The sequence below is a fragment of the Pygocentrus nattereri genome, chromosome 27 (assembly GCF_015220715.1).
Source record: "Pygocentrus nattereri isolate fPygNat1 chromosome 27, fPygNat1.pri, whole genome shotgun sequence".
Classification (NCBI taxonomy): domain Eukaryota; kingdom Metazoa; phylum Chordata; class Actinopteri; order Characiformes; family Serrasalmidae; genus Pygocentrus; species Pygocentrus nattereri.
The window spans coordinates 9,708,249-9,730,170 of record NC_051237.1 but is presented as its reverse complement, the minus strand read 5'-3'; the positions used below and the strand labels follow the sequence as shown (position 1 = coordinate 9,730,170).

The following is a 21,922-nucleotide window of genomic DNA, read 5'->3' as shown; positions in this document are numbered from 1 at the left end:
TTGTGTCCTTGCCCTTCCTTTTGGCTTTGCTGTGCTCTTATATGGCTGCAACAAATATTCATGAATGTCATTCATTTCATAATTTAAATTTTCTAAAATAGAAAAGGAAATGGAAAAACTGACACACTTACTATTTTTATGGACCCATGTGCTTCTGTTGGGAATTGAGCTAAATGCTTGATGTTTGTTTATCAGGCTTGATGTTTGTTTGTCAAGCTAAATGTTAGTGTGTCACCAGAGGCCTGCAGCTGCCAGCTCTACAAACCAGATTAATTAATTGTGATTTGGAATGGTTTGAGAGGCTCCAGGCAGTTTGAAGCAACAGTTAATCGTAACTCCAGTGGCAGCCCAAGTCATTTTCTTATTGCTCCGGTTTGCTAACTAGCCACGGCTGTAGGAAAACTATTATGCACTGGGTTTAGCCCCAATCGTTTGTTTGAAATACTAGTATCATTTAGTAAATGTAGTTTTAGATGCTTACAAACATTCACTGACACATTAACTTAGCGTTATTTCAATTTCTGTGATTCATGTTTGCAGTTAAGATGAAGATGCTGTTTTTTTCTGCTCTTGCTCCACTCACTGCTGTTCAAACAGGGTTGCCAGATTGGGCAAGACCCCCACCTTAGCATTTTGATGAAAATTGCTTTGGAATAGTTGTTTGTGTTTTTTTTTTTTTTGTTTATTTTCCTTGAAGTATTAAGTTAACTTTTGTTAGCATAGTTAAGCAATGCAGAACTGTAGTTAATGTAGAACTGTCAGTAACTTCAAAACAAAATGTATATAAAATATAATAAAGTATAAATAAATCATGAAATCAATACATTTAAAATTCTCTCTAAATATATTAATAGTAATAAGCATGTGACCAAAAGAAGAGTTCAGTGAATTCACAACTTTTGGAGCATAGTTTATTCTCATGTTGTAATGGGGAAGCTTGTAGTCCTAAACTTAATGTGGTGCAAAACATTTTACTTGTGATAATTTGGTTCTGAGCTCACTCCAGAGAAGTCATAGTTGAGACTGAGAGTTGTAAAACTAGGAAATGGTTCTCTCGCTCTCTCGCTCTCTCGCTCTCGCTCTCTCGCTCTCGCGCTCTCGCTCTCGCTCTCTCTCTCGCGCTCTCTCTCTCGCGCTCTCTCGCTCTCTCGCTCTCGTGTTCTCTCTCTCTCTCTCTCTCTCTCTCTCTCTCTCTCTCTCTCTCTCTCTCTCTCTCTCTCTCTCTCTCTCTCTCTCTCTCTCTCTCTCTCTCTCTCTCTCTCTCTCTCTCTCTCTCTCTCTCCCCCCTCTCCCCTCAGTGGCCCTGGATGAGGAAGGCTAAAGACATGTAGCAATGAGAGGGCTCTTTTTTCCCCTGTAGTGATTCATCTGTGAGCGGTATTGGTGACTACCCCACCACAGTGCACAACACAAGGGGCGTACTGCTTGTAAAGACGGACTTGTTTTAACGCATTACATTAACAGAATGGGAGGGTTTTGTTTATGATGGGGAAACACAAGGGTCCTGACAGGAACACATGAGGTTGAATCACTGGGTGTTGTGCCATTGTTCTTTTTCTGCTCTGACTCAGAGTTGGGGGGCTTTTGGAGATGACTGACTGAAATGGCTGACATTTAGTGATTGCTTGTATACCCACAGCTTTCTTTCCTCTGCACATGCTACTGTACAGTATGAGTGTGTTTGTGGCGTGGCCACTCATATCCTGCTCGCTCACAGTTGAAAGGAAAATAGTGATGTTGCTGAAACCCAGATCTTCTCTCGCATGTCTGTGCGGGACTGTCAACTGACCCCCTTTCTTGAGGAATTGTCAGAGGTATGTTAATCAGTATTTAATTTTATCTGTAATCTGGATGATTTTTTTTCTTGGTCATGTTTGGTTGGTTGGTTGATTGAAGTGTTGATCACTTGAGAATGAATTTAACGTTACAGTGTGAAGGAAGCTCACCTGTAGCAGTGTGGACTGAAATAACTGTGCAGATGTTTTCCATTTCAGCTTCTGTTGAACTGTGCCATTATAGTAGGACCAAATCCAGGGCTACAGATGTTCCTTCTCACATATTCTGTCCTGCTTCTGCCATGCATGTAATGAAACTCTAGCAAATGCATTACTTCGGCGCTTGGAATAAATTTTTGAATTGGGAAATTGTCCAGTGAATAGAGCATAGCGAAAAGTCAGTTTGTTGAAATCTTGACAGTGTTGTAGTTTGAAGAATGGTTTGGATAAACTCCAACACTGCATCAGATATGAGAGTTTGAGTCTAAAGATCTTTGCAGGGGATTTGGAATGGGTGGGAGAGAGCTCCTTTCTTCTTATGAAGTGGATTTGAAACAGGACTTTTCCACCATGTCCTCTTAGCTTGTGCTTCTATATTTGGACTGGAATAGCAAGCTTTGGCTTAACAGACTTGTAATCATTCTCTTTTGATTGTTTGTTTTCTTGAATTGGTTGTCTCTGTGGATGTTTTGTACATGTGTGCATTATATGATCTGCTAATTCTGCGTTAAACTACTAGCTCAAAGATCAGATCTAATTTATGAACATATGATGGGCAATTAGCACAGTCTAGAAGTTAAATATGATTGCATGTCCAAGGTGTTTCTGTTTGATCTCCAGTTTCTCAGCCTTGCTCTCTGTTTGGCTTCTGCTGTTGCCATGAAACATAAGGAGAGAATGAGACGCAGGGGGAAAATTCCATTTGTGGAATCTAAAGAAGCTGCAGTTCTCCCTTGGAATTCTTGACATTCTTTAGTTCTATTTGTTCTGTTTCTCTATCTGTGCATCTCGTTTCTTTCATGGTGGGCTCAGGTTTGCCTGTCCTGCCCCCTCTTTGTCAGGACTGTGGAGTGTGTCTTGCTGCGACATCACCGTGGTGCAGATGTGTGTGTGTGTTTGTGTAGGAGGAGGAGGAGGAGGAGGAGGGTTTGTCTGATAATGAGCATCTCAGTGGAGAGGTGGGGGGATTTCTGCAGGCCTCAGATCCCTTTATGTGATGAGAGGGAGAGACCCTTATCTGTCAGTATTCTGCCTTCTGCTCCCCTCCCCCACCTGTAAGCCAGTGCCTCAGGGATCATCTGAGCTCATCCGTGTCACTCCTTCAACCCAGATGTGACTTTTGTCTATACTGCACACATGCAATTAGTGTGAAACTTCTAAGAAGCATGTTTTTACATGGATTGCTCTACCCAAACACACTCTGAATCCAACAAGACACAGTCCACAACAGGAAGGTATTAAGTTGTACCCCAAGCCCAGACCTGACCTAAACCACATCATCATGTTTTGAATCTGAAGTCATTGAATCAATAAGTTTTAGTAGTCATTAGGTCAGGCATTTAAAAAAAAAAAAAGACTAGAAATAGTAAATGTTTGAATACTGCTTTAACAAGTGTTTTATCAAACAGCATTCCACATGTTTTTAGTCTGGATAAACTTTCCATTATCCTCTCTTCTGACACTGTGCTGTTATATAGCAAGATGTTGTCCTTCACCTGTTTAATTACTTTATATACAACACATTACAGATGACATTGAGTGTATAAAATATTTTGCCAATACAAACTAAATTTGAACATTCTTTTGTCTGCAACTCACTTGGCTGTTGTGCCTCTATTTTCTCTTAAACATGGACCTTGTAGATCTTGTAGATTTAGTAAATTCAGCATCACCACGAGTGAGTGAGCCCAGCGTGGCAGATTGAAAAATAAAGGCGGGGGAAATGCAGGGTAAAGTCTTTTGAAAGTGGGAGGCAGGCTCTGAGAACCCAAATGTCAAACACAAAACCGAGCCTCATACATGTTTGGGAAATGTCCAAACCTGACGTGAGCAGTAAAATATTTCTCTGGGGTTTTCACCATTAATTTCACAAATCGGGGTTCCAAATAAATATCTTACAATATACACACACGTGCGCACACACCTCTTCTAAGCCACTTATCCTTCTGGGTCACAGGGGTGGGGCTGGAGCCTATCCCAACAGTTATTGGGTAGAAGGCAGGATGCACACTGGACAGGTCTTATACAATATAGCAAAACACTATAGCAAAAATGATTTGACAGGAGGTGTAAATATTTTAAAGCGTGTCTGTATATGACTACTGTTTACTGACAGACAGTAAGTTTTGAAGTGCTGCTGAGCTTGACTACTATATTGACTTTTATGAGCTGATGTAGTATTTTGCCTAATGCTAGACTGACTGAATAAATGGTAGTGCTATTTCTGAATGTTGGTAGTAATAGTGGAGTAACAAGTACTACATGTGATTTTGCCATCATTAACAAGTGCTCATGTGTCTTCACTCCCTCCCTTTCATTTTATGCGCTGGTGAAACCTTTAGTTTCTGTGGTGCTTTGAGTGTAATCACATGTTCATCCAGCACCAAGCTGCTCACTTTCACCATGGAGTGCAACACTGTGCTGGAGAAAACTGAATAAAAGTAGTACACATTGAAGGGGCGGCAGGGGGGACAGCGCAGAAGCTTTCTTGACCTGTGATCAGAGCTGGCTTTCTATCTATGCTAGGAAAAGCATCTGTTTGTTTAGCCTGGCAAGAAGAAAGCCACAGCCTTATCCACAGCTCAGAGTCCACGCACACACTCTTGTCTCTAATGCGGCCCTCACGTGTCCTGCATTTTGGTCGTAATCAGCAGTACATGCAGTGTGCAAAATGATCTTTTTTTTTTCTTCTTTTCCCCTCTTTTTCCATGGTGTTCCTTTGGTGTCTGGCAGTGGAGAAGTTAAAGTGTGATTAGAGGTCATTACATCTGAGGGATTAGTGCAGTGACCGGTGCGCAGACACAAGTTCTGTGTCACCACCCACACATTTTCAGGGTCAATGGAACTCTGCTAAGAGTGTTTGCACTCACCAGAGCTTAGGTCTTGTGCTGTGACATCCACACAGAGGCATAATGGCCATAGAGAAATGCAGGGCATATACCACATGGTGATGGACAAAAAAATGACAAGTCAGTAACCAGCAATAACCAGAATGTATTTCAAGAGGATATATTTTGATTAAGAATTTGTTTACATGTGATTTGGTTGTAACAGTTTCTTTTCTCTCTGTTTATTTTCTGTAGATTGCTCCCTTCCAAAATGTGAACCCAAAAGCGATGTGTCCAGTCACATATCAGGTAAGGAGTGGTCATAACTCATCTTTCTTTTTTAAATGTTTTATTTTAATTCTGTTTTTGTTTTTTTGGGAGTTCTAAATGGCTTTAGACACATGACATTGTTTTTCAGAATATATGAAGTATTGTCAGTATTGTGTCTGTAAACTGTACCTAATTTACCTCTTGTTGTTCCTTCTGAAATAGTTCCTTTTTATATACGGTTTCTCTGAGAAACTGCAGATGTTACCTCTTCTCTGTAAACAGGAAGTGTACTTCATATTTCAAAATTGTTTTATGATGGTTTTCTCTGTATCTAACTTTATATACTTAAAATTGCACTTTAACCCTCCCATTTTTACTTTAAAATGAGACACTTGTTTGCCTGAAATAGGAAAAATGACAGTAGTTGTGGATATTAGTAGACAATAGTGACTGTGTTATCTTTCATATTTGAACCATAAGAATGCATTCTGGATAGGCGTGCATTCCTGGGTGTACACTGTGTGATGGGGACATTGTGTACACTGTGGTTTTACATTCATCAGAGGTGTGTCTCCGAAGACACTTGTCCAGAGAGATTGTTCACACTGATAATTCACACTTGTGGGGTTAAAATAAGCTGCTGCCTCACCCTCTCCCACTGAGTCTATTCAGCTGTGAGCATTCAGTTCATGAGCAGCCATCTGACCCTCTACCACACCCCTTTGCCGCCTGTCCTGACCAACATCCTGCATCATACGTAAAGTACGCAGAAGCAAATACTGACTAATTTTGGAGAGAGAAAAAATTTAAGACAAAGAGCAAGCTTTATCAGGTGTTGTAGTTAAGTACTCAATGATGATATTCAATCAATACATTTAATGCAGATGTTTTAGCTTAATGGGTTAATATTATTAAAGATATTCAACATTATTCCTTTGTGTAACATGATAGTATTAATGCAATGTATTACATATGTCTTATTACATATGGAGGCTGTCTTAGCGGTCATTGGGCGGAAGGCAGGAACCCTGGACAGGTTGCCTGTTCATCACATGGCAGACAAACATTCATATACATTCACACCTAGGGGCAATTTAGCATCTCCATTCTCCATCTTCAAGAACATGTACATGATTCCACACAGAAAGAATACCTGGTTGCCCTGCCAGGGAATCGATCTTAGACTCTTCTTGCTGTGAGACGACAGTGTCACATGTATGTATGTATGTATGTATGTATGTATGTATGTATGTATGTATGTATGTATGTATGTATGTATACTGACAAACTAAAATATCGATCTATTGTAGAAGTGGTTACATAAGAGCTCACTTTGGCCGAGTGATGATCAGCTCATTAAACACCAGTTTTAATTGTTGGCTGTTCATGCAAGTCCATTTAAGATCTCTTTCATGATTGGTCAGTGAAGCAGGGCTCAGCTGCTGAAGTTCTTCAGTTTCTCACCTCTCCCTGCCTAGCAGTTAGCACTGCTAATTTTCCTGAAGGAAGTATTCATGAGTCTGTGCCAGAGTGGAGCTGCTGCTTCATATTATTTCATCTAAAATGGCTGCCACCACTTAAAGCTTCTGGTATTGATCAGTTTAAGCAAAATGGAAGAGTAAAGCTTTTTCACAATGGATACTGCTGCCTCACCACATGCTCTCTCTCTCACACACACCCACCCACACACACACACCCACACACACACACACCACACCATACACCATACGCGTCTGTGGTTCTACAGTTGTGTTCTCTATAAATAAATGTAACCCACCCAATTGAAGACTCTTTGCCCCCCACTGAACCAAAATAGTGCAGCACATTTGTGCACAGAGGGCTCACTGATATAAAGGCACAGGTGATAACTGACCAAACAAGATAGAAAGGCCTGTTGGGGAACTACATGGTATTGAGCATTAGCTCTCAGCTATGTGCAGTGCATCATAGGATAATTAGTGATTCATTGATACCCCCCAGATTAAATACTAGTACATGTTTTTTTTTTTTTTGTTTTTTTTTAGTTACTAACTGATAAAAAGTCTGATGCCATTCCATAACCATAATATACTTAGAATGAAGTAGTTACTGTAAATAAGTGTGCTGTATCTTAACAGTTAAATGATTGAAGTCTAGCTGATTTTAAGTGTGTCTGTACAGCTGTGAGTAAAGTAAGTTTCATAGTTTTGATCCTCATCTGTCTCAAAACAGTCTCTGTAGTGCAGTGAAAGTAGGATTCACATTTAAGGTTATTGCAACCACATATTGGTTACTGCTCATGTTTCATGATTTTAGTCTTTTGTTTGTTTGGTTTGACTGTAGTTGAATGTCTTCTAAAGTGAGTCATACACTGTATGATTTAGGACAAGTCTGTCGACAAGCAACTTCAAATAAAGCTGTTTCATTTGAAACAACACTCTGCACTGAGTACTGAGCAGACATGCTGAGACACTGAGCAGCTCTGCTAACACTGTGCACCGAAGCTAAAAGCAGCATGAATGTACCTGGTAGGACAATACAATCTGTTTTTTCTTCTGTTTAACAAAAAAGCCCTGTATTAATGTTTATACCCCATGTGCATATTCAGACAAACAGAATAAAGTTGGTGTACAGGAACTGTGGTAGGAATTAGCTCATTTTTTGCCTCCGTTTTGCGAACCTATGTGCCTCCACCCATATTGGGAAGGCGGCTGTGATTGTGTGTCTGTGTGTTAAACAGGATAAAATTGCACTGTGTATTCCTGGTGGGAATTTGCCAAGCCAGAATGTTTAAAGTGGCCAACGCCTTGTGTCCAATCACCACGCAGTTAGTAACACTTTGTTGTGTGAACAAGAGTCTTCTTCACTCCCAGGTTGAGTCATTTATCCATTAGTGCAGTAGTGTACACTTGGCTTGCATCAATTGGTGTCAGCTGGTTTGGGATGTTGGTGTTGGTGCATTTGTACAATGTTGCGTATGAGTAAATGAGCATGTTTAAAGGCACAATCATAATTAAGGCAGAACCTGCTCTTCTGTAGTATAGTTTTAGTTTTTTCATCAAATTTAAAATAATGTTCCATAGCAGTGTGTGTTTGTTTCCCATCAAATATTTATAAATATATTTGAAAAACCCTCTTATCTGTGTTCTGGAGCACAAACAATGGAAGCTGTGCTAGCATCAAAAATAAGACAAGCTTTTCACAGTTTAGTAGTATACAGTCAATATTTACTATCAGCCTTTGAAAAGGGGAGTAGGTGCTTCGTTGTAATCTCCAAGTATTTTGCACTTTTAGATGCATATACAATGAGGCGAAAGTGTGAAGTAGTAGCAACTGCCCCCCTTTTCTTATTATGGACACTAAAGGTCCATTGCACCTTTTTATTATAACATCCGTTTTTTTATGTCAAAATAGTTTGAGATGGCGCAAAACCTAGTAAATTTTCCCCTTAATGTGTTTGTGTCTTAAATGTTTAAATCTGTGTTTCCCAAAAACAATTTAGTGTTAAGATGATTTTGACTGACTTCAGTGAGATGCTTTCTCTGCTCACTTTAAGAATCATCTTTGTGGTCAGGTGTTTTCAGGAAACCCAGAACAGGTTTAAAATGTTTAATAATGCACTGATATTAGTTTGAAATGTTACATGTTAACATTACCTTTTGTTATGTTTCTGAATGTTTAGGACAAGCTGCTCAGCAGGCATGCGAGATGCTTGTTAACACAATTTTTACTGCAGAAAGTCCACAGAGCTTCTAAGACATCCACTGATTAGCCCAACTGTTCACAGAGGACTCTTGTCTACAGCACTGGTTTATGGTCGAGTTTCAAAACCCGCTAGAGTGCCTGCACTGTTCAACTTCCCCTTTTTAGAATATTAACTGTCACTGTCAACGGTTTCCGTGAGCTCAGCCTAACCGAAGCTCAGGAATTTCAATAACGGAACACACTCAGCCCTCATCAGCCTGGCACTGAGTGGATTTGTTTGGGTTTTTTTTTTTTTTTTTTTTTTTTTGGGAGGAGCTCTTGCTCACTGGACATTCTTGCGACTTTTAAAGTTGCTGCGGCCTCCTCGTTTCCCTGTGTAGGCCTCAGCCTTTTCCAAGGAACATCAAGGGAAAAGGCATCGAGATCTGTGCAAGTAAACGATTTCCAGGGCTTTATTATTGGAGCCCACATGGATGTAATTATAAGAGGACAGCAAGGGACTGGAAAGAAGAACGGAAAATGAATGACTGTAATATGAGAATAAGTGGCACAAGGAGGGTAAGAGAGATGTATAGAGCAGAGATAGTCAGTTAGAGGAGGTTTGCAGTAACTATGAGGGTGGACCATTATGCAAATTTGTGAGTGAATGTGTACACAGGATGGTGGAGTGGTATTAGAATCTAGAGGAAGCCTCTTATAGGAGAAAGTTTAGACCTATAGCAGTATTTGTTTTGTGTTTTAAAAATCACGCATTAAGCAGTAGTTATTTTCCCTGATTACACTTTTAATGCTTACTACTATTTTGAATATTTATCTTGTGAAATTTGAAAATGAGTTGTTTTTTTTTCCGTGCCCCAAAAGTAAACAAGCAAGTCATCATGGTATTCATGTTTTAATGACCTAGAGTGTAGTTATAGCTGAGCTAGTTTCACTGTTCCATTAAAGCCATCTTCCAGTGTTTTTTGACCTAAGCTCTGTCTGCTGCAGCAGTTGTGCATGGTCTGTTTTCCCAGACAATAACAAGAATTTCAGGACGTTTCTCTGTACTTCAGCAAGATCAGAAGAACTGTTTGCTATAAAACGCTCACAATAGAAGTCAGTGGTCAGTTGCTGAAATCAGTCAGAAAACGTTTGTGTGAAACATTTTTATGGAGTAATAAATATTTCATTTAAAGATATTTGAATAAAGCTATAAGTCTCTATGAATCATGCTTTCAAAAATTTTTACTTGTGTTCAAGAAGGAAGAATTGGTGGTGATGCCAGACTTGTATTGTTAGAGCGCACTGGTCATAGTTTAGAACTCATGTTATATGGTCACTAGAAGTGCACCAGTATGGGCATTGTGAACTGTCAACTGCCATTATCCAGTATTTCTCATGTACATGTCTGCTGGTGCTGATATATAAACATTTCCAAAATGCGGAGTTTATTTCTGTAGGGTTACAGGTGCTGTAACATGAATTAAATGAATAAAATGCTGACATTTTTTCGTGCAGTAGCCCAGCATGACCTAAACGTTATGCTCTTGCTGGATAAGATAAATGTCAACACACATTGTTTTTTGAAATATTGGTTCGCTATAAATCCGTCCAATTTTGAAATAATTTTTTTGAAGTAAATATTTTCCAGCATGGATATGAATCCAGTGTCATTGTGCATCTTTACTTTAGTAGTCACTTACTTCATCTTTTCATGGAATTCAACAGCTTCACATTGGCTTATATTGTGAGTCAGCAGGTTTTCAGGTTTTATATGAGTAAAGGGCAGCACATCATAAATATTGTCCTTCGTAAATGTTATAGGGTGGCTCCTAGAGTTTAGTTGAACAAAGCTGGAGTACTCCTTTAAGCCTTATGAGATCAGTAGCATTGCTGTGGGGTTCTGCCCTATAATCATTAGAGAGAGACTTCTTTTCTGAGTATGCTTGAGTACATTCTCTATATTATGTATTTAATAATAATGTAAACTAAACCTTCCTCGTTATTCCAGCATTCCTTTCGTAGTTTTCTCTTTCCCTGCTCCGGTGGAAATGAATAGCATATCTTGACATCTTATAATGCTGAAATGGTATGTGTGGATATTTGTGTAAAGGAGACTCTCACTTAGTAATGCCATTGTTAGATATTCTTATGCTATAAGCAGTAAAGTACTGAAAGCCGTGTTAATCTTCTTTTTCTCCCTCTTGGTCTCTTTTGTCTGAGTAGTGTGCTTTTGCTTTACCCTACCCTGTTATTAGGGGGCCTGAACTCAGGGGGCTGGCAGGAAATATCATGAAAAAAATATTCATGGGGGAAAATGCATGCAGTTCTGTGCAAAAATCAGAGCTCAACCTTCAGTGATTAAATTTCCAATTGAACAGTTATTCATATTCAGTTATTCAGACAATATTTCTGAGCAATTAGATGCAAGTTCATTCACTTGAAAAGGAAACAATGGGGGAAAATAAGTGGGAAAACAGAACTTTGGAAAACTGCAGGTCAAAAGTATTAAAAGATGTAGAAAAATGGGACTCCTAACAACTGTGTAAAACCTGGTAGACCCTCAGAACTGTCATCTTCAGATAAGCAGTCTTAAAGCTTTCAGCTTTGAGAGAGGAGAAAAATCAAGCTCCACTCTTACTTCAGATCTGAAAAAATCCACACGTGTTTGTCCAGCCTTCCACTTTGAGAAGAAACTCTGCGCTATGGGTCTGAAAAGATGTGTAGCTATCAAGAAGCTGTTACTGAGAAAAGATAATAGACAAAAAAGCAAGAACTTGCAAATCAAACAAACTGTAGATACGTAGAGATTTTGCATGTCCCATGGTTAGTGTGTGTGTGTGTGTGTGTGTGTGTGTGTGTGTGTGTGTGTGTTGCTTAGCAGCTGTATCTACAAGTAGACCTTTAACCCTTCCGGTTTCAGGGTCTTTTGTCATGCATGTTGCTCATTCATGTGGACCATTACTGCGCATAGACTGTTCTTGGTTACACCAGTGATGCAGAGCATGGTGATTTGACCATCGGTGATCTTTTTTCAGGTTGAGGATGGAGGTTGTTGTTGAGTTTCTCTAGAGTGAATGTGAGAGATGGATGACTAGAAGCACAGGTCTGTAAGTGGTGATATATTTTGAAACTGGCACAGTTTATATAGTATAGACTTGAGCTGAACCGTGTTGGTCAGGCTGAAAGTCTGTTGAGAGAGCTGGAGACTGAGGCTGGTTTGTCAGAGAGTGATGTCCTGTTGATGGTAACAGGCTCTTTGTCAGTGTCAGTCCGGTGACGCGTGTCAGAGACACCTACATTTATCACAGGCATTTACTGTCGCCAGTCTCATCATCCACATCAGCCGTTTAGCACCTAGACAGTACTGCTCTGCTCTTTTCCTCTTTTTCTTGCTGGTGCTGACTTTTTTACTGCCTTCTGTTCACAGTGCTCAACATTTTCATATTTACCCCGCTTTTCTATTACTCGTCTCATTGCTCAGTTGTTTAAAGTTGTGACTTTTGTTTTTTTTCCTCTTTTCTCAAATGTACTACATGACAGGCATCCATGCCCTTTCCTTGAGGCTCATTAGCAAGTTTGTGGTGCCTCCTGTAGTGATATATTGTGATGGCAATTAACAAATTCATTCATTATAAAAGTGATAGGAATAGTTTGTCAAAAATCCGAACATTTTCCACTTATCTCACATACTTTTACAGGAATGATTTGAGCTGTTTTGGTGATTTTATTTTGGAGCTATTTATTGGGTTCTAGTGCTTGTTAGCAATAACAATTCTAAACTAAAGAAGTGAAAAATAATGGCTTTGCCTCCAGACATGTTTGTGCCAATTGACTGTGTCTTGCATAAGTGGATAATTGTGTAAATTAGATTTTTCTCCAAAGCATCACTGAAGGAAGTATAATTAATGTAGGTACTAGTATATGGGAAAAGCCTTGTGTCAAGATGCTGCATGTCATAAATGAACTGATTAAAGATTAGCGAGCTCAAGAATGCTCTACAGTAATTCTCAGTTTGCAGAAAATGCAAACGTAGTCAAATTCTGTTGACTAAAGAAGTCAGTTTGCCATTCCTTTAGCAATGTATTATTGTTTTTATTATTGATTGACAGCTTTGTGTCCAAAGAAATTCACTTAAGATATGCAAATTGTCTTAAAGGGCAAAGAGGGGTGTTTGCTGCCTGGACAGGGTTATATGTACCGTGAAATCTTTTTAAAAACACTGGCTTCGTACTGTGCTGTGTTTGCAGTGTTCAGTTTAAAGATTTATTTGTCTTACATGGCTGATAATCAGGCTTTCAGGCCGTTTCTGTCTTACTGTATATAAAATATAAAATATTTGTCAAACAAATAACTACATTTTACCCAAACTAATCAGTTAATCAGAATCAAATTGGACATGGTTGAGCCCTGATGTAGACCAATGATACCATCCAAATTGGCTGTATTCCTTTTGAACTAATGCTGAATAGTGTTGTCTGTATGACATTTATGTAATTGAAACTTGAAGCTGAAGAACGACTGCAGTGTAGAGTGAAGCCTGTTCCATATGTGAATGTATATATGTATACATATAAGCACACCCAGACATGAACTTAACTCATTGCCTATTACTTCAATAACAAGTAGAATCCTATTATGTCAGTAAGGCAGAGGGGATTTGAACTCTGTCACCTTCTCATGTAGATAGAAGTGTTTCTTTGGCTATGATGGATAGGTTGATGTCCTTCCTGGCAGAGATCTTTTAACACACACCTCCATACCCTCTGTTCCAAGACCACCTCCACAAAATCGCACTGGCCAGTTTCCGTCTCTCTTCTGTACCATCATTGCTGTTTATTGCTTAGCTTGCTCTAAAGACTAGTGTTTATCCCTTGAGGAGAGTTAATGGAAGGCCTCTTAGAGGTTTATGTAGATGCTATGGTCTGCTTTTATGGTTTGGAACCTGAGGTGTCCACAGGAAGAACGTCACTGTACTAATGGACTTCCTTCACTTTCATTTTCATCATCTCATGGATTGAACCGATCCCTCTAGTGGAGATAATGGCTGAGGTTAGAAACCCACATCTTAGCTTAATTCAGTATTACCCTGAAAAATTCTTTCAGAACCTTTGTATGAATATGTTTAGGGTTTTGTAGGATAATTTGATGCAATTTCCCTGGAGATCATTGGAAGTGTGTCAATTTCTTTTCAGTGCATTTGTCAGGCTGTTTAACAGGATTGATTAAGTGGCAAAGGTGTCCTTTAGTGATGCACTGATCCGATATACTGGATCAGTATGGATATTGGCCTTATTAAATGAAACGGGTATCAACCAGGCATAACAGGTCTACATTACCGGCTATCAATGCTGTTTCTTAGTCACAGTCGCTCTATATAGTAAGTATGTCATTCCAAAGCACAATATAGCAAAACAAAAGCAAAAACCTCCATAGTGGCTGCTAAAATCTGCTTGAATACACCTGCTAAGTAAAGTCTTAGTAAAGCACAAGTTAGTGAAGCTGCTGTAGCTCAGTTTCTCAGGGCTTAAATGCACAGCGTGTTTTAAATGAGCACCTTTGTTTTGATAATGGTTCATAGACTGTTGAGTTTTTGAACGGTGTGATCATTACAGTGTAGGCTTTGATTGTATGTGATGGTCTTTTCAAACATCAACAGTGTGAGTTGTCACTACGGAATGAGATTTCTCGTAATGTGTGCCTGGCTTTAGACAACATTCACCTTCAGCTTAACCAGCCAATCAAATGAATTAAAACTCAAAAAGTGAGCTCTGTAATCTCTATAAATCTGTAATGCAAGACCTAAAACATGAATTAAACACAACAATTTTGAGATCATAGTATGACAGTAATTAGGTAGACTTAATAGCCTTACAAGAAAATCTGAATAATTTGGTTGGAAATAAAATACTTGTACAGTGTGCCTCAATTCAAAAACACCTTAATTTCCAAAATTTTGTAAAATAAATGTCATTTTTCAGGGAATTAATTAAATTTAACACATTTTATGAGGTATATAGATTTTAATTTGAAGAGGGGCAAAAATAGAACTAGTATCGGTTTGGTTTTTAGCTGATACCCTAAATTTAATTATCAGAATCGTAAGAAAGGGGAACGAGTTGGTTTGGCGCCTCCCTTGTGTCTTTCACATCTCAAAGCAAAAATATTCTTGGGGTGCTGACATTGCAGCAATAATGTTTCCGTATTGCACGGTCAGTGGTCAAGGCTACAGGAGAGGCCCTTTCTGAGGCTAAAGCTGATCTCCACACTTTCTAAGAAGCTTCTCACTAATCCTCTGTTCTCTTTTGTCACAGCAGCAGTTTTTTATTTTTCTGAATTTTGTGTGATGGGCAGACATGCATTCACAAACCTCTTGCCAGATCTACAAAATGCTAACAAGGATATTGTTCAGAAACAAATGCTAGGAGCCATTTCTCATTCTAATTTGTGTAATACTAACTAATAGCCTTTACTTTTTACCCATTGTAGCATGAACGTATTTCTTTTGGTCAACCTACTCCTTTGAATCTAACGTCTATTAAGTAAATTTACTGGGCTGTACATTGATTAGCCTGTCTTGGCTGCACACCCCCTCCTGATTATGGACACTGGGGCAGGAATGACTGCCTTTCTGCCCCTCTCCAGTCAAACACATTCTGTCTCTAGAGTATTAAGACTGAGGGAGATTAGAGGCAGTGACAGACAAAGCCTATTCCTTCCTTAAATCCAGGCATGACAGCTGTTTACAGGGGCTTACTTACTGCCAGCCTGTTTACAGCAAAGGCTGTGGGGTTCAGCCCAGCATCTCAGGCATGTTGTAAATCTAATCAGCGGGGAAGAGAATGCCTGTGCTGTCAGGCCGCTCTCAATGGCCAGGTTGATGGAGCGTTTTGAAGAAGCTGTGAAATGTCTGCTTTGGACTATGTTATCCATCACTCGCTGCCGGAGTCGGAATTCCATCATGTGCTGAAGATTGCAGTCACTTTCTCATTCATATGTAGTTGTGAAACAGCCATCTCTATAGAGAGTTTTAGCCATGAACCTACACTGTGGTGCTGTAAGGGATGTTGCGAATCTGTCGAGCCGCTGGCAGGGCAGCATGCTGTCACTGGTGGACCAGCACAGGTGGCAGTATGCACAGACGGGGACCACACTGCTTCAGCTGCCAGGTACTGGATGTGCCCTTCAGACACTACAGTCATGCCATCTGTAGCTAGGCAAAGTCCTGGAAGAGCATTTAGTTCTCAGTTGGTGTTAGGTTTTGATGGTAATGCTGATGTAGAGTTTTATTTGTATAGTGCATTATTCAAATGTAAGGTTGCTTCTCAACAGCAGTGTATAATTGTCATAAGTTGCATCATGAGACTCATTCTGTTGCTGGAAGTGCTACTTCCTACGGCTAATTACTGCCTTCAGGGTCACTGCTTGTTTTGTTTTTACTCATCTGGAGAAAGAGGTACACATTCAGAGCTGTACCTTTTAATGCTCAAAATGAGGCCTGACCATTTAAGTTTTTTTGTTTGTTTGTTTTTGTTTATCAGTTATAAAGTGTTAAAACTGGTAATGGTCCATATAATTTTGTGTTTTATTTTTATGCTAATTTAGTTGAGCTGGTGCTTTACTGACTTATGACTGTCACTTATGAACTGTGAATTGTGAAAGGTGACTCTCAGAAAAAGCACTATCTTAACAAATATTGCGGAATAGTAACTGCATTCTTCTTTGCAGTTCTGTTTTCTGATCATTTCCTCTTATTTTTCATCAGTTCTCTTCATAGATTTTTTTGGGCATTTTATTCTCATACTAAAGGTTAGTTTTGGACAGGTGTTTTAATTTTTTTTATTTTATTTTGTGTTCGAATTTGATCGTTCAGTCTAGATGGGGCTTTCCAGTCCATCCAAGGCTTTGCCCGGTCATTGAGAGATCATTAGTTGGATTCCTGGCTATAGATATATTTAGCGTCATGCACACGGCATGCCACAGTTCAGCACACACTTTCCTCAGATTGCTAAGTTGTAGACTTGCATATGTGATTTCTGACACTATATGACATTCCACAGTTTGTACAAATGGACATGAACGCAGACAAAACCCTTTAAGAAGCCTCCTACTACTGGTTTTATCTATACAGCTAAACCTCCACCCATGTTTCTCAAATAGACTTACTATGTGAAAATTCACTTATATTTAGTAAGTGAAAGTAATACACATGTACAGTTTAATCAGTCCAGGCTTGAAGGGTAGTTATTGCAGTGTTGCATAGTTGTGGCAGATTCAAACTGGGATGCGTGTCTTATGTTGCTCTTTGATTTCAATTGTAAAGAAAAGGACAAGAAGTCAGTGATATAAATTAAATACCTTAGTTATATTGGCTTTTTATGGGGTGGGTCATTTAGGAAAGTGCAGGCTATATATGTAAATACCATACACTCTCAGAAAAAGAACCTAGTAAATTGTCACTGTGGTGGTGCACCTCTTGTCTTTGGCACCTCTTCAGTACCTTTAGTTAGGGAAAATAATTGTGCCAGATTACATTTAAATGAACTTTTCTAACTTTGACTGTATTGACTCCACACCTTGTCTTCACTCCTTGCTTGTTATTGTATTGTTCACCTTTAAAACATTAAAAACATGAAAAGGTACAAATAAAACCACTGTTGTACCGTTTGAGGTCATAGTTACGTTGTTTGTACTTTGATGAATGAAAACTACCTCCACAGTGCCTTTTTTCTGATGGTGCGCATATAAAGAAAACTATGCATGTTCAGATTCCTGAGTGTAGCTTTGAAGTGGACTCAGTCATAACATATTCTTTTATCCTCTCTTGACTCTCTGTGGCTGCAGGTAAGGCCAGTGGTTAATGTTGTTAGTGTGTATTTTGTGAGTACTTCATCCTGAACTGAAATTCCTTTCCTGTTTTATCTCTCACTTCTTCACTGCATCACTCCTCCTTCATTTTTTTCCCCCTCACATGGATGCAATTTCTATCTTGGTCCCATCTTCCCCTCCCTGGCCCCTGATGGTCACAGCACTGGGTGGGAGAGATGAGGGGAGTAAAGGAGGAAGAGATGGCCATTTGTCAGGTGCGGGGGATGGAGTAGGAGTGTGGAGGAGGAATAATGTCTTCATCCCCACATTCTGGCACTGGATGCTATGTGGCTGAGACTGGCTGCAATCCTGTGAGATCACTGTCCCCCCAGTGTCTCTCTCTTCTTCTCTCTTCTCTCCTCTCTCTTCTCCTCTCTTCTCCTCTCTTCTCCTCTCTTCTCCTCTCTTCTCTCCTCTCCTCTCCTCTCTCTCTCTCTCTCTCTCTCTCTCTCTCTCTCTCTCTCTCTCTCTCTCTCTCTCTCTCTCTCTCTCTCTCTCTCTCTCTCTCTCTCTGAGTGGTGTGCAGTGCCTCGTGATGAGTCAGTTGAGCTCACTGTGATCAATCCTTTGAGACAGCAAGAGAGGCAGCTCAGCCTTGCTTGTGTGTGTGTGCACGTATGCATATGGGTGCATGGACTTGGTTGGTTTCATTGAAGTCTTTATATATGTGTGTGGTTTTGATTAATTTCTAAGCTGATGACCTGTGAGATTGTGCAGGTAATATAAATGGTCTACACAAATGCATGGAACAGCTTATATACAGTACTGTACAAAAGTCAGAGACAAACATAATTTTTGCTAAAAGTGGCTTTGAAACATCAGTTGTTCATTTCTCAGCAACAGGAAACAAGCAGAAAAAGAAATCTGCATGGATATTTTTCCACACCTCCGAAGTTCAGTCTTAAACCCTGTTTGAGCTTGAGTAGTTTTACCTGAGCTGCTGTAATCTGAGTGATTACTGACTGATGAGATCTGTGATTTCCATGATACCCAAGACCTGCAAAGTTGGCCAAGTAATAATTCCAGAGTGAATTGCCTTCTATAATTTGCCGAACTCTAAGCTCCCTCAGAAATGGTGGTCCTGTTCAAATCAACTTGAGAGTAATGTAATAACAGAACTGAGTAGTAGGAAACAATGCCTCCATTTTTTCTTTCTTCCTTTTTTTTTTTCTTTTTTTCTGCAACCTCAAGGCAAGAATAACAGCTAAAATGGAGCTGGATTTGACCCAGTTTCTTAATCCTAAAGTTCATGACAGGACTACTGAAATCCACAACATTTTTACAATTACAAGGAGAAGTCTGGATGGCATTTTGTAAGTTGAGTGAACCCACTTTATTGGCCTGATTGTAGTCTGTTTGCCATTAAGCCACAAAATGTGTTATTTTTTTTTGGAATTTTAGAGCTTGTTGCATAATGTTGACAAACGTCTGAACCATAATGTTTCGATTCAGGGCATGGAGTAATTTGGAAAAATTACACAGACCCTTTTATCCTGTACAAATCATCCAGGCAAATTGTGCACAAATTACATTACTGGAACTCCTGTGGTAAAACTAATCCAGTTTGAATAGGGCTTTAGAAGTTGGTTGGATATTTTTGTTGCAACTCGTAACCAAGGTAATCCCAAGAACATTCAGTGATCTTGCTGAAGTGGTCATTTCATTGTTCTGAGAACAGCAGCAGCTTCTTTGGTTTATTTGCAAAGTTTATACTTTTTTGTCTATATTCTTTTCTCATGAAGTGCTTCCTAAGAGCTATGGAAGGATGTGGAATGAAACACCTGTGTTTTTTCCAGATCTGGAGTGACAGTGGAGCTCAGTGGAGCTCTCTCAAAGATTAAAGCTCTAGGTACTGTTTATCTGATATGGACAGTTTTGGTGACTGCATGGTTGTTGGTACTCCCAATTTTCTCTGTATCCTTTAACATTTTTTGAAATGCAGCTTTATAATTTTTTTTAATCCATATTTGTAGTTGTCGAGAAAGTGGCTTTGTCTTGTACTGTTCATCTGACTTTATAGTGTATATGAAAATCTGTGTATTGTGTATGTGCAGATGTGATTTGTTTAATTTTTGGCCTGGATCCCTTAGACAGTCTGTAATCTGTAGGAGGGCTGGTAAAGAATCTCTCACGCTTCTTATGGCAGGGAGTGTCTATTTCACTGTGGTTACAGTTGAACATCTACAGGTAAAATAAAGCAGGAAATGAACTCAGTGTGTTATTATCTCTGCTGTTCCCCCAAGGAATACAGCCTAACCTCAGCACAGTGAGCTCTACTTCCTTAATCTTGCTCAGTGCTTTACACAAAGTCCAAAACAATGTTTCAGAGCTTGCTGTAGTATGGGTGCCCTTTTGTACGTTTGATGATATGTAGTTTAGCCTGTAGCTTAATCCCCAGAAGCGCAGGGCCCTGCAAGTGCAGGGAATGAGAAAGTTTTGACGTAGGATTGTCGTAATACTCTCAGCCGCACTGACGTTGCAAGCATCAGTGGTGCACTGTGGGAGTGCAGGGGTTCCTGCTTCTTTTTAAAAATGCTTTTCACTTAGCTATCCATGCATAGAAAAATGAAAATAAATAAATTAGGTAAATATATACAGGGTAATGGTATTGATGTGCTGTCACCATGGATGTTGTTGTGATTGTTGAAACTCTAGCTATGAGTGATCTGATCAGGCTTTGACTCTCTGAGCTTGTTGATGCATCGAGGCAAGCATCCAGCAGAAAATGAATTTAGGCCTGTGCCTGGTGATGGGTAAAAGAAGAAAAAAGTTCATTTTTATTTATTTACTACGTGCAAAACATAGCAAGACACTAGTATTTCTACACATGAACATAGTAAGCATAACTGAGCCTTTAAACATTAGGTGATTTGGTATCCTGCACTTAATGTTGGTAAAAGAAACACATGAGTAAAATCATGTCTTGTATAATGGGTGAAATGGGCTGTTTCCAACGGCATCTGGTGAAACGGCATGTCACATTAAAGGTCCACCACTGACTTTTAATGTGATCTAAGGCTTAATGCAATTGCAATGTACAGCATTATTGCAATATTATCACAGTATAGGTTTTTTGGCCCATATTATTCTATCCCTGCGTTAGTCACCGAGCTGAGAGACAGTGATCCTGTAGACACAGTGAGCCAGACAGAATAGTGATCAGACTGACCAGTGGACAGAGAGAAAGACTGCACTGTGCGGGTGTGTCCTGCAGTAACCCCCTCCCCTCCACACACACACACACACACACACACACACACCTCCCTCCTTTCTGCTCTGGCTGCTCCTGAAATGGGAGAGGAGAGCGGCGCTCAGTGGGACTCCATGGGGGACAGGCTAAATTTAGCGTAGCGAGGGAGCTGAGAATACAGGAACAATAATAAAATTAAATGACAGTGGAATATGAAAATATGTGCACACCTTCTGTTAAAGTCCTCACACCGATTACAGCATGTATTCCAGAGATGGACCACCTATTACGGGAGCAGTTCTGCACATGTGCGAGCATACACATACATGCATAGGAATAAATACACAAGGCTGAAGTCGCAGTGAACTGTTTTACCGGGTTCTGTGACCGACATGTACATGAAGACACACCCCAAAGCCCCTCTGTGGTGTTTAAGACCCCAGTGTGACTGAGGTTCTTCTATGGAACGATGGATGTTAAAGTCGATTCTGACTCTCAGAGGTGTCCGTTTATGATGGTGTGTTCATGCGCGTCTCCGTCTGTATTGGTCTGCGTGTTTGTTTTGGAATTTTTTGTGCTTTAGTGGGTAGTGCTAGTGCTGGAGCAGACCACTGAAAAGTGTGTGTGCACATTATAGACCTAATACTAATTCTGCAGTCTGAAAATGTAGCCTGCTGCGACGTGGCATTTCCACTCCTCCTCCATTCGCCTTACTGTAGACTCTATATCCTTGAGTAGAGCGACTGAATGTTTTCCTTCAGTAAATGCCAGCAGTCCCATTTGTCTATCAGTGAAAACCTCACTCTGCTTTCATGTTAACAGGTTAACATTCTGTATGTCCTCCATTATTTACTGTAACTGACTCATTTATGATCTTAATGCAGCGCTCTGAGCAGGATGTAATATTACTTAATTGCACTCAGTCGTAGTAGAAAGGGAATGTTTAACACTATACAGTGTTTCTTAGTATGTTAATATCATCCTGACCTTTACTGTCTAATGTCTGAAACGGTTGGTTAGTGTAGTGGTTAACACCTCTGCCTTCTACGCTGTAGACTAGGGTTCAATCCCCCACCTGGGTAAACACCCTACACTATACCAATAAGAGT

At 39.8% G+C, this 21,922-nt stretch overlaps 1 protein-coding gene across 11 annotated transcripts in view; it reads left to right on the top strand.

The window, feature by feature from the left end:
• The window catches only part of trioa (trio Rho guanine nucleotide exchange factor a), a 113,085-nt gene that overhangs the window by 13,148 nt on the left and 78,015 nt on the right, over nt 1-21,922 (top strand). For all 11 annotated transcript variants that reach the window (XM_017695247.2, XM_037535288.1, XM_037535293.1 and 8 more), the window contains exon 2: nt 5,078-5,131. In XM_017695247.2, the coding sequence (XP_017550736.2) occupies nt 5,078-5,131 (54 nt within the window). The remainder of the gene's footprint in view (nt 1-5,077; nt 5,132-21,922) is intronic.